We start from the raw sequence: 14,067 nt of genomic DNA on the forward strand, positions 1-14,067 counted from the left end.
GGGTCATATAGCCAGCTGATAAAAGAGCCAGATTCAGCAATTCTTCTGGAGCGGTGGGGTCCTCTGCGGTAGCAGGAGGGTTCTGAAGGGCTATGAGCAGGATGCATAGCGTGTTCAGCAGTGAATACAGCTAATCTGAGATAGCATTGCCAAAGAAAAAACCTCTGCGTCACGAAAGCCGTTCCTTACCGGCGTATATTGCGTGGCCTCAGTGGATTCGGTGTACCGAACACTGAGGAGCAGAAAGGAAAAACGCGTCGATGCCTAGCGCTGTAGCCCTCGGTGTACCGCGGCTTGTGCGTCTAAAGGCTGGAGAAAAGTACTCACCCGTTAGGTTCGCGGTGATTCGTACTGCATATAGGCTCGTACCTAAGCTCTGGTGTACCAGGCTATGTATGGCGGTCGGCTGACGTATCCCTCGAAGAGACGTGAAAAGAAGAAACAATAAACAGCTCTAGAGGGCGGGAAAAAATTCCGAAGCTCAAGGCCAGCTGCGCTCAGTCGGCTTCCAAGGCGAAAAGAGAAGAGGCAGTACAGCGTGATCCGAGCAGTTATATACTGCGTGGGATTCTCACGCTGTGTCACGTGAGTGACTTCGTAGGCATACGCCCTCGGTTGGCCGTGGCACGGCAGGGATACATCCACTTTTGGCACCGCCCTGGCAGTCAGGAGATATGAAACATAAATGCTTTTTCATGGTGTTTCCCTGTAATCCTCCTCACTGTAACACCATATGGAGTTTTATTAAATGTATAGGTGTTTACTATCAGGACATCATTATACTTTCAATAACAGCCAACAGTCAATCAAACAGTCTTTAATTCTCATTGTTTGTAGTGTATTAAATCATGTCTTTATCTGTTTCTCTGATCAGACGCTTCTGCTCCTGTTCTGACCCTCTTCCCTCCGTCCAGTGAAGAGCTGAAGTCTAACAAAGCCACTCTAGTGTGTGTGGTCAGTGATATGCCCACTGGGTTTGCCGATGTGAGCTGGCTGGTGGACAGTAAAGCGGTCAGCAGTGGAGTGACCACTGGCTCTGCAGAGCAGCAAACCAATAAGAAATTCAGACTGAGCAGCTTTTTGACCATTGAGAGGTCAGAGTGGGAGAAAGATAAAGACGTAACGTGTCAAGTGTCTTCTGCCTCAAAAACCGCCAGTAAAAAGTGGAAGAAGTCTGAATGTATCGTCTGAACCTGATCACATCTGATACATCTTCATTCTTTTATTCTTCACAGTAACAGAGCTTCATAGAAACAGTAGTTTAACGTGTAGTGACAGAACGCTGACGTCATTAACAAACACTGTATCATCTCCTGCTGACGTAGTCATTTATCTTTTCTGTTTTATAACATGTTTGTTTGCTGAAGTTTAATAAAATGCATTACTAAAGAAACTGTTGTTCATTTTTCATGGTGATGGAGAGTCCAGTATAATGTTTTAGATATTAATCAGAGACCTCAGCAGCTTAATGAAACACATGTAAAAATAAGAGTGAGAATGACTAAAGGAGTGAAACATGTTTCTACAGGATTATAAAATGATAAGATTATAAACTGACTGTAGAGTGAAGAGAGATATGGACATTCAGCTACACTGAGATGTTGTGAAACCTGTGGTCACTGATAATGTCACTGGAAATGAAAAATAATGATCTAAAGCAGATCAGAGTCAGTGGTCACTGTCCAGACAAGTGCAGTACAGAGAGTGAATTCAAATGTCAGGCTCCAGTGAGAGATTCAGATCCTGAGGCATAAACTACACTCAAAAAGAGCTAAAAGACTTAAGTTCATATCTTTATATTTGAGTTTTACTGCTGCTCAAACAACGCTAAAAAAACGTGTAAGTCCTTTTTATGTGACATGGAATAAACAAAATGTCGAAAAGGGGATGTGCTCAGTGACCGCGTTGTGAACCGTAGACTGTGACCTATGCACTATTAGTAAAGACCGCCGTCTGTCCGCAGAATTGAGACACACCACACATTAAGACACAGGCCACACCTGCTCAATTCTGTGCTGTTATTTTAACTCTATGCAAATCAAGACAAGTTTCCATTTCTACTTTCAAGCGTAGAAACCCATGCTGGTAACAAATGCAATGGTGTGTTATTGTTTTTTTTTATTATTATTATTGGTAAAAGAAATTAACTTAATAGTTGAAAATAAAATTAAGTAAAATTATGAAGTACATGAGAGTGGTCTTTATGGTGTTTGTATATGAGTGACCCCTCCCTCTCTCCTCCTGACTCTTATAGCACACCCCTGCTCTCTCTCCTCTATCTGCTCATTTCTTCTCTCAGCACAGAGAGTCATCACACACTGACAAGATGCTGCCAGCACTCTGCACTCTCTTCACTGCTCTCTCATGTAAGATTTCACAACACTGGAGCTCCTCAGCATTTACCTCCATCTAATGTGAGCATCAACTAATGTAACATGGATGCTGCTTTTATTGCAGGTGTCAGTGGTGTGACTGTGGTGACCCAGAAGTCCCCTGTTCTCACAGCCACTAAAGGAGAGAAGATCACTCTGCACTGTAACCTGGGGTCTGTTACTAACAGTGGAGTACGTTGGTATAAACAGGTTCCAGGAGGAGTTCCACAGAATGTTTTGTATTTTATATGGATCTGGCTTCTCGTCTCCTAAAGTCACATCAACACACTCATCTCAGTCTGATTACACTTTGATTATTGATACAGTGGAGGTGGGAGACTCTGCAGTGTATTACTGTCACACATATGACAGCTCTGTTAATGAGCATGTTTCACAGTGATTGACACCACGACAAAAATTTGTAGAATAATCTACTCTTTCTCACTCTCACCCAGTCCCTAAAACACACACACAGACACACACGGGATGTGTATGGGTACTCGAGTACTCAGTTAACAGTTTGGGCGTCAGTGATCACTCTTTAAGTCTCTGTTACCACTGGATCTCATGACGTCGTTCAGTAAATCTGGGGTTAAAAAAGAGAAATCAGGTCTGACTTAGAGAACAACAGCGTGGGGTTCACACTGCGCAGAACCAAACTACATTACAACAGTGTGTCGGTTTGATTATCACAACTAACCCCTAAAAAGGCAGAGACAGAAATGCTGTCCTTACATTTTGTAGAAGGTTGTTTACTGGTAAGAGACGTTGAGCCAGAGAATTAAAGACATAACAGAGAGAGCAGAAAGGCTAAACGAAGAGAGATAATGGTGTTTAAATGTCTGGACATTTACGAGGACAGGACAATAACACGTCGTTACCAACAGGAGTGGAAACAGGAAAGTCTGGGACAACACTGATCCACAGTGAGCTCCTCTCACAACAGCTTCTGCGGGGCTCGCAAAACACGGTTTAATGAAGCATTTGCGCCGCCTGCTGGAGGAAAGTGGATTGGCAGTTTTCATTGTTGCGTGTTTTATCCTTTCATTAACTGCTCCTGTGAAGTGAATATAAAAATTATTCGCAATGCACACACACACACACACACACACATACTTGACATGAAAAAAATCATGCTTTGTCAAAATGCACTTATGAATCTTAATATCACTTCAAATTACAAATATCTCACCAGAATTGATTCTGACCTAATCTCGTCGTGACTTGTGGGGACATTTCAGGTTTGGAGTATATTTGGGGACCGAATATTACACAAATCACCTGTTCTCATTCTTTGTGGGGACCAATTTCATTTTGAGAGAGAACTGTGTAATCTATAATTAATGCAGAAAAACAACTAATCCAGGCCGATGCATTCGTTTAAAGATTAATTTATTAACCTTTAACATTATGTTAACTAATTAGTTCTTTTATTAACCACTGAAAAAGACTGGGGATAGGCACAGATGTGTACATACTGTAGAAGCAATGACGTTAGCCAAAAACTGAGAATAAAACACAATATAAATAAATAATACCTTGAATAACTGATGAGCTTAGCTAGGATAAAGAAAATCAAAAACCAATATGAACACACACAATATACACTCAGAATCATTGACATGAGACAGTCCATCTATGATATTAACCAAGAACTCCATTACGAACACTGTACTTACACTCGCTGTCCATTATATTAGTTGCTCTTACCATGTAGGAGCACTGCCGTGTCTGATCCACTCATACCAGAGCAACACATACATTGTGCTTGTGCAATGCATGGGACCTACACTACTGGACTGTTTGGTCCCTGGTTGGATTTTCACCACCACAACCTCACCCCAAGAAATGTATCTAGAATCAAAACAATGGCATTTGGAAACCACAACAATGGTGTCGATAACATTAAGAGTTGTTTACTCATGGTGTACTGGCGTGTTGTTCCCAATCCCCGTCCTATTCCCATAAAAACACACACACACACACACACACACACACACACACACACACACATGAATCCAATGTTATTGGATTCTGAAGGGCTATGTTCTGGTCTATGGCAACACTGGGATATTTCTCAAAGGTCATTTTTCCCCTAACCCCTAACCAAAATGGCAGCGGTCAGTCCGAGTGTCCAGCTGACCCCCCCATGACTCCCTCTATAGGTTAAACTATGCATTGAACAATATATCATCTTTGGGGATCTGGGGGCCCAATGGTGATGTTTTCCCCTAACCTCAAACCACTTAAGGTGGAATCGGGTAGATCCACCTTAACCACCCAAGGGATCTGACTGAGCTCTGGAGGTTAGGGCTCTGACCAACCAACGCACCCCCAGACAGCGTACCACCCTCCCGGCCTTACTTCCGGGGACTGTGGTGGCTCATTTCATGCCTAAGATGTAAGCTCAAAGTCATGCAGAAATTTAAGGTTAAACAGGGTAGATCCCCCTTAATGGTTGCCTATTGGAGCCTATTGAAAACCTTGTTCTCCGGTTGGGCCCGTAAACCCACTCTTAAGCCCCCCTCCCACTGATTAAGGTGATGGACTGATAGTCCATTGTGCTCTGCACGTGTGGGTTCTAGTCCCACCCTCGTCGAGTTGGCGTTCAAGGGTTTGCTTACTTAAAAATACTGTTTGATGAGATTAGCGCTCAGCTACTGAGGGCTCCGTCCTCTTTTGTTGGATCCCCATCACTCTGTTTCAAAGACGTTGGTCAAATGTTCTTTGTAATTCTTGTTTTGATTGCCCATAGATTGGTTTTGTGTCAAGATTTTGGAAGGTAGACGACAAGATGAGCAGAAGTGATCTGAGAATTCTGTTTCAGCAACACTGTCAACAGCTCTGTCAATAATACATCTGTTTTCATAAATGAGCTGGTGGAAAAACAACGTGCCTGACAAGATGGCCGAGAGATTAAGGCCATGGACTGCTAATCCACTGTGCTCTGCATGTGTGGGTTCAAATCCCACCTTCTTTGACAAGTCTCTGTTTAGTAGTCAACATTCAAGGAGATGTACTAGACATGTTTACTTGGAAAAAATCTGTTTCATAACCATTGCTCACAGCTGTTATACTGTGACCTCCGTTCTGTTAAGTTGGATACCCATTGATTTTTTTACTGTTACAAAGTGCTAACGAGGTTGACGTGTTGGTCATATGTTGTACGGTTACCTGCAATTTTGGTTTTGATTCCGTATAGATTGGTTTTTTATCAAGATTTTGGAAGGTAGAGGGCAAGATAAGCCGAAGTGATTTGAGAATTCTGTCGAGAACCCTGCCTGGGTTCGAATCCCACCTTCATTAAGAAGTCTTTGTTTAGGAATTGGCATTCAAGGCGACGTTCTAGACACGTTTACTTGGAAAAATCTATTTGATAAGCATAGTGCACAGCCACTATACTTAGAACTCCCTCCTCTTACGTTGGATCCCCATCGCTGTTATTGTTACAGAGTTTGACAAGTTTGTCTGCTGTGCTCTGCACACACGGGTTTGAATCCCAGTTTCTGTGATGAGCATTGCGATAGTCGTCACTGTTATTGTTACAAAGTGTTTGAGATGTTTATGTGTTGAACGTGTTATACGGTATTCTGCAATTGCGGGGCTTTATTACCTCGAACAGTGACGTGGTCTTCATCGGGATTTTTGTAGGTAGAGGACAAGATAAGCAGAAGTGATCTGAGATTTCTGTTTGGGCAACACTTGGAACAGCTATGTCAATAAGATATCCGTTTTCATAAATGAGCTGGTGGGAACAAACCTAACAAAGTGTTCGAGAGGTTAGGGCAATGGACTACTATTCCATTGTGCTCTGCATGGGCAGGTGGCTTCTCAGCTTCATCGACATACGTGTCCCTACAGAGCTGAGAATGTCCTTTCACCCAAGTCATACCAGGTGTGTAGTGGTTTGGGCCGTTGACGTGCAGGGTGAAATTTGGATTAGAAATTAAGCAGAAAAACAGGTAGACTGCAGTCAGTAACTGGAGAAACGTACACCTGTTTGGTCAGTAGAGCTGATAAAATGAACAATGAGTATAGACATGTTTCTGTCTTCTTACATAAGAAATAATTATTAACACCTGTGGTTTATTTACTTTACAAATATAGAGGTTTAACACAATTTTATAATATGGAGCTAATAATTCAGATTTTAACTGTATTACACAGATATTGACAGGTGACACATTTATACAACCTGCTATGCTGGGTCTGATGAGCAGGTAAAGCAACTACAAATGATTGGTAATGCTTTGTTGGAAAAAATTCTGTAAATTTAATTATTTGCAGGAATGGATATTAAATAAACACCAAAACTGAAATACCCTTTCCCCTGTCAATGAACTCAGTTGAAGACTAGCAGTAAAGGCAAGATCAGTGCACATTACAGTGCAGTTTGACACCAGAATTGACTCAATCTTACCCTCTACTGGTATATCTGAGAAAATGCATACCGTTTTTTTTTTCATTTTGTCATAGACATGCAGGTATTTTTCTAAACAATTACCATTTTATTTACTGTACTTACTATAAACGAACAGCAAGCAAAAAGAATTAAACAAGAGAAATGGTGTTTGAGTGTATCAAAGTACACAAAACCTACACAGAACCAGAGTCCAGATTGACACATTATATCAAACTGTATTCGTCTTCTAGGACATAACCGGTAAGTACACTGTTAAGATTTTTCCACAAAGAAGGCTTTCATCAGTCTTACACTTGAGACACGTTTACTGTCCAGCTTCCTCAACCCAGCTCCTTGTAAGAAAAAAGGAACCAACTTCCATTTAAACATTTTAAAAAACCCAAGGAATAATATGCCACTGCTGAATCATTGCTGAATTATGCAACACACCTGCGTTCGCCCTGATTCTGCTATAAGACGGATCAATAAACATACAGACTGAGAAGCACTTGGTTTCTTTTGTCCATCCTCTCAAAATTCAACTAATACAAATAGCCGAGAAATAGAATAAAATAAACCACATAGTTTTTAATATAGATTATATAAAACTATCTATATTACACAGCATTGCAGTATGTAAGTGGGTTTAAAGGTCACAGGTTCTACATTGTTAATCACGTAATAAAATAATTTCTAGAATTTTTAAAAGAAATAATTAAAAGTTTACAATTTAGTGTTAAAATGAACAGTCTTGAGCAAAGTAAAATATATGCAGCACATAACAGCAGCCCATTCGCCTTCACTTTATACGCAGTTAATTAATGAAGACTGAGCCCAATTTATATCTGCTCACAATCTACACAACTGCTAAACTGGCTCCAAATATAAGCAAATCTTATTCTGTTGTGTGTGTGTGTGTGTGTGTGTGTGTATGCAGTTAATATATTGAATAGAAAACAGAATTTATTCAGACAAACATTACAAGGAGTTCTTGCAAATAATTAGTAGAACCAAGTACAGCACTCACTTCAGAGAATTGTACAAAGTGCCAGGGCTGCAAAAAAAAAAAAAGCATTGCTTCCAAAAAACATTAAACTTTAAAGACGTTGAAGATGTTTACAGAGAACCATATTCAACATAGTAATGTTGTCTTGCTTACTACGTTAAATAAACCTTAAGTGAGGAAAATGAGGGACATATCCGTTCATGGAAGCGCTAATTAACCATGTTGTTCCAATCTTACCTTCCACCATCGTTCTTCAATAAAAAATATCATAAAATAAGGTTTTTGCTACATTTTTCAGTAAAGAACAAATATGGGACATTGTGCCTCCACACAAGCTCATGATAATGATTTGGAACTGACAGTTTCACCCAAAATTTCTACTGGTTTTTGGCTTGGTTTATAGAGGCTGAAGGAGCAGCGGTGACACTGATAAAGTCAGGACAGCTTTAGTGAATTTAAATGAAAATTTAAAAAAAAAAACACACAAAGTATAAATCCCCATGCATTACTGAAATAGATTCATTGTTGTTGTTGTTATTTGTTTTTAAGTGCAAAGGGAATTGTCTGGCAAACACAAAAATATCCTCCTTTTGTACTTCTGCCTGAAGCATTGAGTAGAGTAACTTAAACATGCCACTGCACTTTAAAAAGGAGCTCTCATTCAAACCCATTTGCAAAGTGTTTTGCCAACGCAAACATTAAGGTATATTAGCCACTAGATAGAGGACGGTGAATACGTATGCTGACGGGGGAGACTTAAAAACTGTAACGAAGTGCTGGTACAGGTCGGTTTTCCAGGTGTGCCCTTTTCAAACCACACAGTGGCCTGAAAAACACTCACAGCAATCTGCTTACTTCACATAGCCCAACAGCAGGGGAGCTGGTAGTACTGAATACTGTAACCCAATGTCAGAAACACTCTCAGTATTCAGAAACAGTGGGCTTCACAGCATGAGGACGCCATGATCCATGATATATATCTGTGTGGTTTTCAGACATGAAATGAAAGTAACAAAAGTTACACGAGAGTATGAAAAAACTCAAACAGTCCTCTAAATTGTTGCAGTGACCATGCATAGGTAAAGTCCACAGGTTTGGGGCAAAAGGCATGTGGTTAATATAGTAGACACTGATGAGAACAAAGGAAGAATGGCATGTGACTTTAAGAACTGAAACTAGGTATGAATTGGGCTTTAAGGGCTAAAATCCCCAGGTGGGGAGCAGATTAGGCCACCTCATAGTAGGTTCAGAGCAGGGAGTTAATAAGTCAGTCGGGATGCTTTCATGTTGTAGCAGGGCCTATCAGTCAGGCCTCCCGGGCCTCCAGAAAAGAGAGACAAGCTTTCTGCCTTCTCCAGCACAACTTCCAGCTCCTGAAAATCTTGTAGTCTAGCTACGTCTTTGTCCTGCCACGTCAACACAAGAACAGAACAAAGGATAATTAGTTGTACATATCAAACGGGACTTGCAACATACCATCTGACCTCTGGAACAGTTACTGGTTAGAGAATGACACCATTTATCAGACACTGCGCAACATGTGATCAGTGATAACATCTTGCTGGTCTGGTCTATTCGGATTCCATAAATGCTTATCCTGGGCTGCTCACTAGCACACACAATACTTTCCCTGCACATTATTTTACCTTCAACTGTTGTAGAAAGTTTAATTCTTTCTCTTTTTCTACACTAAACAAATAAAATAAAATAAAATAATCACTGTAGATCAATGCAGTTAAACAAGTACTGCTCTCCTGGCAACCACTGGATTGCCGGACGGAGAAGCATGATTTGTCACTCCAGAGAACACGTCTCCACTGCTCTAGAGTCCAGTGGCGGCATGCTTTACACCACTGCATCCAACGCTTTGCATTGTGATGGTGATGTAAGGCTTGAATGCAGCCATTGGATGGAAACCCTGGAGCAGTATTTACCTTTAATTCTTTGTTCTCTAACTCCTCTGACAGGCGCAATTGTAACAGTCAACGACTGGTTAGAGGTTATAACATTGTGGATGATTGGTGCACAATAGACCCTTATTTGCAACTGACCTACAGATATAAAACATACATACCTTTCTGAGCATGGTGTTAGGCAGCTTGCGAATCTTCTCTACATGTTCGGCACTGATGTCAAGCTCACGACAACAGACACGTAGCAGCGCCCGGTACGTCAATTCCTGCCGGTCAAGCTCCACTTCAATGAAATCATTTTCTCTGGCATGAGGGTTCTGGATCCTCACCTTCAGCACTAGTTCTGAAAGAGGGAAAAAGACAGAAAGAAAAATAAATTAGAAAAACAATAGTTACAGTTACTTCAAGCACCTTGCAAGTCTTTCAATACATTGTTTTCTGGATAAACATCAATTTCACATACCATGCACATTGACGGGGAAGGTGCTGGTGAAAAAGAACGGCTGAAAAGCAGGCATGGAACCCCCAGGCTGTGAGCAGTTTATCTGCTGAGGCAGAGATTGCTGTCGGGTAACTGCGGGGTTAGAGATGGGTGTCTGACTCGTGCCTGCACCTGGTGAGGAAAGTGGAGGGCACACGGGGCCATTCTGGGCAATGGTATGACTGTGGGTGTATTCACTGTGGTTGTTATGGTGCATTTCCGGGGGCACCTCCATTGACACAGATCCGTTAACCACTGGATTTGGCACAACGCCGTTCTGCTCCACCACAGAAATAAACGGCACCGCTTGCTGGTTCTGGGTGTCTGGATACAGACTCTGGGGCTGCTGTGGTTGCTGTTGCTCTTGTGTGGGAGACAAAGTGGCCGGCTCAGAGTCTACAGCCACAGAATGATCGCTGGTGCCATTATGAGATACATGATGCAGATCATCTTTATTCATCTTACTGAAGAAGAACGGTGGGTTAGACAAATAGTTTGGAATGATTGGCAGCTCCGGTTCCTTCACTTCAGGCACATCATCTTCCTCGACTGTAGGAAGATAGACATTGGTAAACTGCAGCTACTGGAAAAGGGAAAAAAAGGTGTTCAACCATAATATAAAGGTTCAAAAAGGCAGATGTTTTCGCCGTATACATACCTCCAAGTAATCTTCTGATTTCGGGTTTGGAGGTTAATTGAACAGCTAGCTCATCTTTTGCGGTGAGTATTTCTTTGTCAGCTCCAGAGTTCAGAAGGTATGCCACAATGTGTTTGTGGTTTCTCTTGCATGCCCAATGCAAACATGTCCTGTGTTTGAAGAAAAAAAAACACAAAATCATACAAAATAAAGTGTATACAAACATATAGCACACTACATTAAAGAATTAAAGATACTTAAGCATGTTAAACTATCGTAACATACTGTTAGAGCTCAAACCTTGCTGGTTACTACGGTCTTCTCCATCAGTGGAATTTCACCTGTCAGCTTCATCTGACACAAGAAAAGTCGCCCTTTTGTTTTATTGTGTGGTATAATTGTTTTTATTTTTAATGTGTGTATGACCATGAAACAATAAACAACATTTACAACATTCTTAGACTCTTTATAAACCTACTGCTAATGAAGAGATGAGACAGTTTAAAGAAGTGACAGTTTAAAATAGATTCCCAGGGTCTTAAGCTCCTTATTTATGTTCAGCAGGCAATTAGAGAGCGGGCAAACGTCCTAGAACTCTTACAAAACAAACTCTAAGCGGTGGGATTTATTTATTGCGTCGTCTTTGTGTATAAGACGGAAAAGTACGACTTTAACTGCATCAACAGAATGCCGCTAGGACCAGGAGACAAGTCTGTAGGACTGAGCTGGGAGCTATGCGGCTAAGCTGCTAGTGCTAGGGTGGAGCTGAGATTTATGCGCTTTCCAGTGGAAATGAGGTGAATGTTAACCGTGTAAACACACTAATGGTGTCTACCGATTCCGACCAAATAACTCAACACAACCGGCTATGTTCGTAGGCGTGTTTTCCCACCTACCATCCGTTGATTTCGTTCTGAGAGTTGACGTTGACTCCGCTCTCGACCAGAGTTCGCACTTCGTCGAGGTCTCCGATAGCGCTCGCCTCCCTCAACCGCTCCTGCAACTCTTTATCCAAAGAAGATGTGGACATAATTCGGCTCTTCGGCGTTTAAACTCTCATAAGAACAGGTCTATGTACACAGTCCTCTGCGGAGAAGTCGCTAAATGATTCCAACCCCCCGACAGTACGCGCCGCTGTAACGCTCATGAAAATGTTTGCGGGCTTTTACGTGATATTAACGGTTGTAGACCCTCAATACCTCAGCGAAACACGTAAGAGCATCTTACATTTGTCAGAAGAAAAAAAATAGAAAAAACAACAACGTTTTAAACCCACTTCCAGCAGGGAGGTGTTTATTACCCTCGCCGACTCGACAAGTCCCCTCCCGGCTCTGAGCGCTCTCCCATTGTGGGGGTCAGTTTACAGTGAAACACAGAGGGCGAGACATTGGTTCCTATCCTCACAGCGCTGCTCGGCGGCCCCTGAGAGGCCTGCGGACTGTTTACTCTTTTTACGACCACACTATAAAAGCATTGTTTAAAAAAGAAAACACTGCATGTCAACATACAAATATATCAAGTTGTTTATATTGTTACTATTTGTTTTAATTTGTATTTCCCAGGCGAGTATAGGCTGTGTATTCAATAACTGTCAGCTCTCAATTCAAACGATATTTTCAGTGAAACTGCTTAGTACTGAGCTGTGAATTTCTATATATATATGAACTGCAGTGTGCCCTTAAAACTAATTTGAATAAAGTTGATATTTCTTCACGTGACTGTTGAGACTGTAAAAGTGGTTCTTCATAGGTAAAAATAAGTTTCATAGGTATTCTGAAACTTACAGGCAGCTTGTTTGAACTACAGTGGATTTATGTTTTGTAGCAGGAAGGTTAGTGCCACCTGGTGGGCTTTTTTTTTCTTTTTCCCTTTTTTTTTTTTTTTTTTTTTTTTTTTTTGCTTTCCAATACAATAAATAAATAAATAACTATATATGTATTTTATGATTTTGGCAAGCAAATATATATCCGCGAACTTACATTTCCATTTCGGCATAGCTGCTCGAGATGAGGGTGGGTACATGAGCTTTGCCTGACGTAAACAAGGACTACTGACGTGCAGACTGACCAATTAAATGTTTACAGAGAAGGTTATCGACCAATAACGGTAGCTCTACAGTCAGACCGTCCAATCAGAAGATTCTAGGCTACTTCACCACGCCCCCTTCTCACTCAGGCGAACCAAATGGAGTAGGAGAGGGCGGGACTAGTTTCTAGAAATTCTGTGTAAGCTCTAGAAAAACAAAATTCCGGACGTTTGTGAAATTCCGCCCGGACATTTGTTTAAGTCTAAAAAAGAGGACATGTTCCGGTAAAAGAGGACGTCCGGTCACCCTAGTGCCTAGTCCCTATAACGGCACAAATACACGGACACACCTGACCGTTAACGACTTTCTGACGAGTTATCGCTAGCTAATCAAGTTGCATCTGCGCAGTTTTTGTGTTTAACATTAACTTAAGAAGAAAACAGGCCATTCACTCATTAAAGCCAGAACATGGTACTGAATTATAGCTCTCACACACAGCACGTTTTATCAGCCAGACCTTATAAAACATGAAATAAGTATTTTTATATAAATGTCTGGATCCTAGCCATGATCTGACGATTTATCAATTTATTATTAATTCTGGTGGATAAAATGTGGTGCTTGCTTTTAATAACGTTTAAAAAAAAACAGTTAAAAGGTAAACTCACCAGTTTCTGTCATGATCACGAGTTTTTGGCGTAAACAAGTCGCTTTAATAATGGGCTTCAGTTTTTATGTTTGGTATGAACAGAAAATAACAGGTTTCAATGATAATAAAGAGTCAAGAAATGACAAAAATATTATTTTATTGTTTTTGCTTAGGGCCAAACGTTGAATAGAAAGGAATCTGTCCAAAAAGGCATTTGTTATTTAGCTATCTTGTTAAAGAATATCTGTTTGTGTATTAAATTTCAGCAGCATGGTTGTTTGGTTATGGAAGCATTTGTGCTGCCAACCTGCGCCATGAGTCCTCTTTTTTGAAAACTTAAATATGGCCACCCTACCCTAGAGGGAGCATGAGGCGATGTCTTAAACCCACAGAAGTTGCTCAGGTAGTGCAGCTCATCCAGGATGGCACAGGGAAGTACACCAGGCCAGACGTCCACAGCTTACAGCCCAACACAGTGCAAGGCGATTGGCGTTTGCTAGAGAACACCAAGATTGGCAGATTCTCCATTGGTGCTCTGTGCTTTTCACAGATGAGAGCAGGTTCACGTTGACCACACGTGA

General features: G+C 41.2%; 1 protein-coding gene and 1 gene segment (V, D, J or C); one reads left to right on the plus strand and one right to left on the minus strand.

The window, feature by feature from the left end:
* The first annotated feature begins 260 nt into the window (after window positions 1-260).
* Window positions 261-1,191, plus strand: LOC136664501 (immunoglobulin lambda constant 3-like). The segment is given in 2 exon segments: window positions 261-348; window positions 875-1,191. Coding segments are annotated over 2 exon segments (405 nt in total).
* A 5,447-nt stretch (window positions 1,192-6,638) lies between these two features.
* Window positions 6,639-12,211, minus strand: ankrd40 (ankyrin repeat domain 40). Its single transcript, XM_066643005.1, has 5 exons — window positions 11,708-12,211; window positions 10,833-10,981; window positions 10,157-10,723; window positions 9,855-10,036; window positions 6,639-9,186 (listed from the first exon to the last, which is right to left on the minus strand). The coding sequence occupies exons 1-5, from the start codon at window positions 11,839-11,841 to the stop codon at window positions 9,040-9,042; spliced, it is 1,179 nt and encodes a 392-aa protein (XP_066499102.1). The 5' UTR covers window positions 11,842-12,211; the 3' UTR covers window positions 6,639-9,039.
* Window positions 12,212-14,067: the final 1,856 nt, after the last annotated feature.

Source organism: Hoplias malabaricus, chromosome 13, assembly GCF_029633855.1.
Source record: "Hoplias malabaricus isolate fHopMal1 chromosome 13, fHopMal1.hap1, whole genome shotgun sequence".
Taxonomy (NCBI): Eukaryota; Metazoa; Chordata; class Actinopteri; order Characiformes; family Erythrinidae; genus Hoplias; species Hoplias malabaricus.

What these genes read in the sequence shown, in the direction of transcription:
- ankrd40 (XM_066643005.1), bottom strand. Translation starts at nt 11,841, where the DNA reads ATGTCCACATCTTCTTTGGATAAAGAGTTGCAGGAGCGGTTGAGGGAG. An exon ending in CAGAACGAAATCAACGGATG is followed by an intron (nt 10,982 to 11,707) that starts GTAGGTGGGAAA and finishes CTTCAAACACAG; the next exon opens with GACATGTTTGCATTGGGCAT. An exon ending in CTTCCCCGTCAATGTGCATG is followed by an intron (nt 10,037 to 10,156) that starts GTATGTGAAATT and finishes TCCCTCTTTCAG; the next exon opens with AACTAGTGCTGAAGGTGAGG.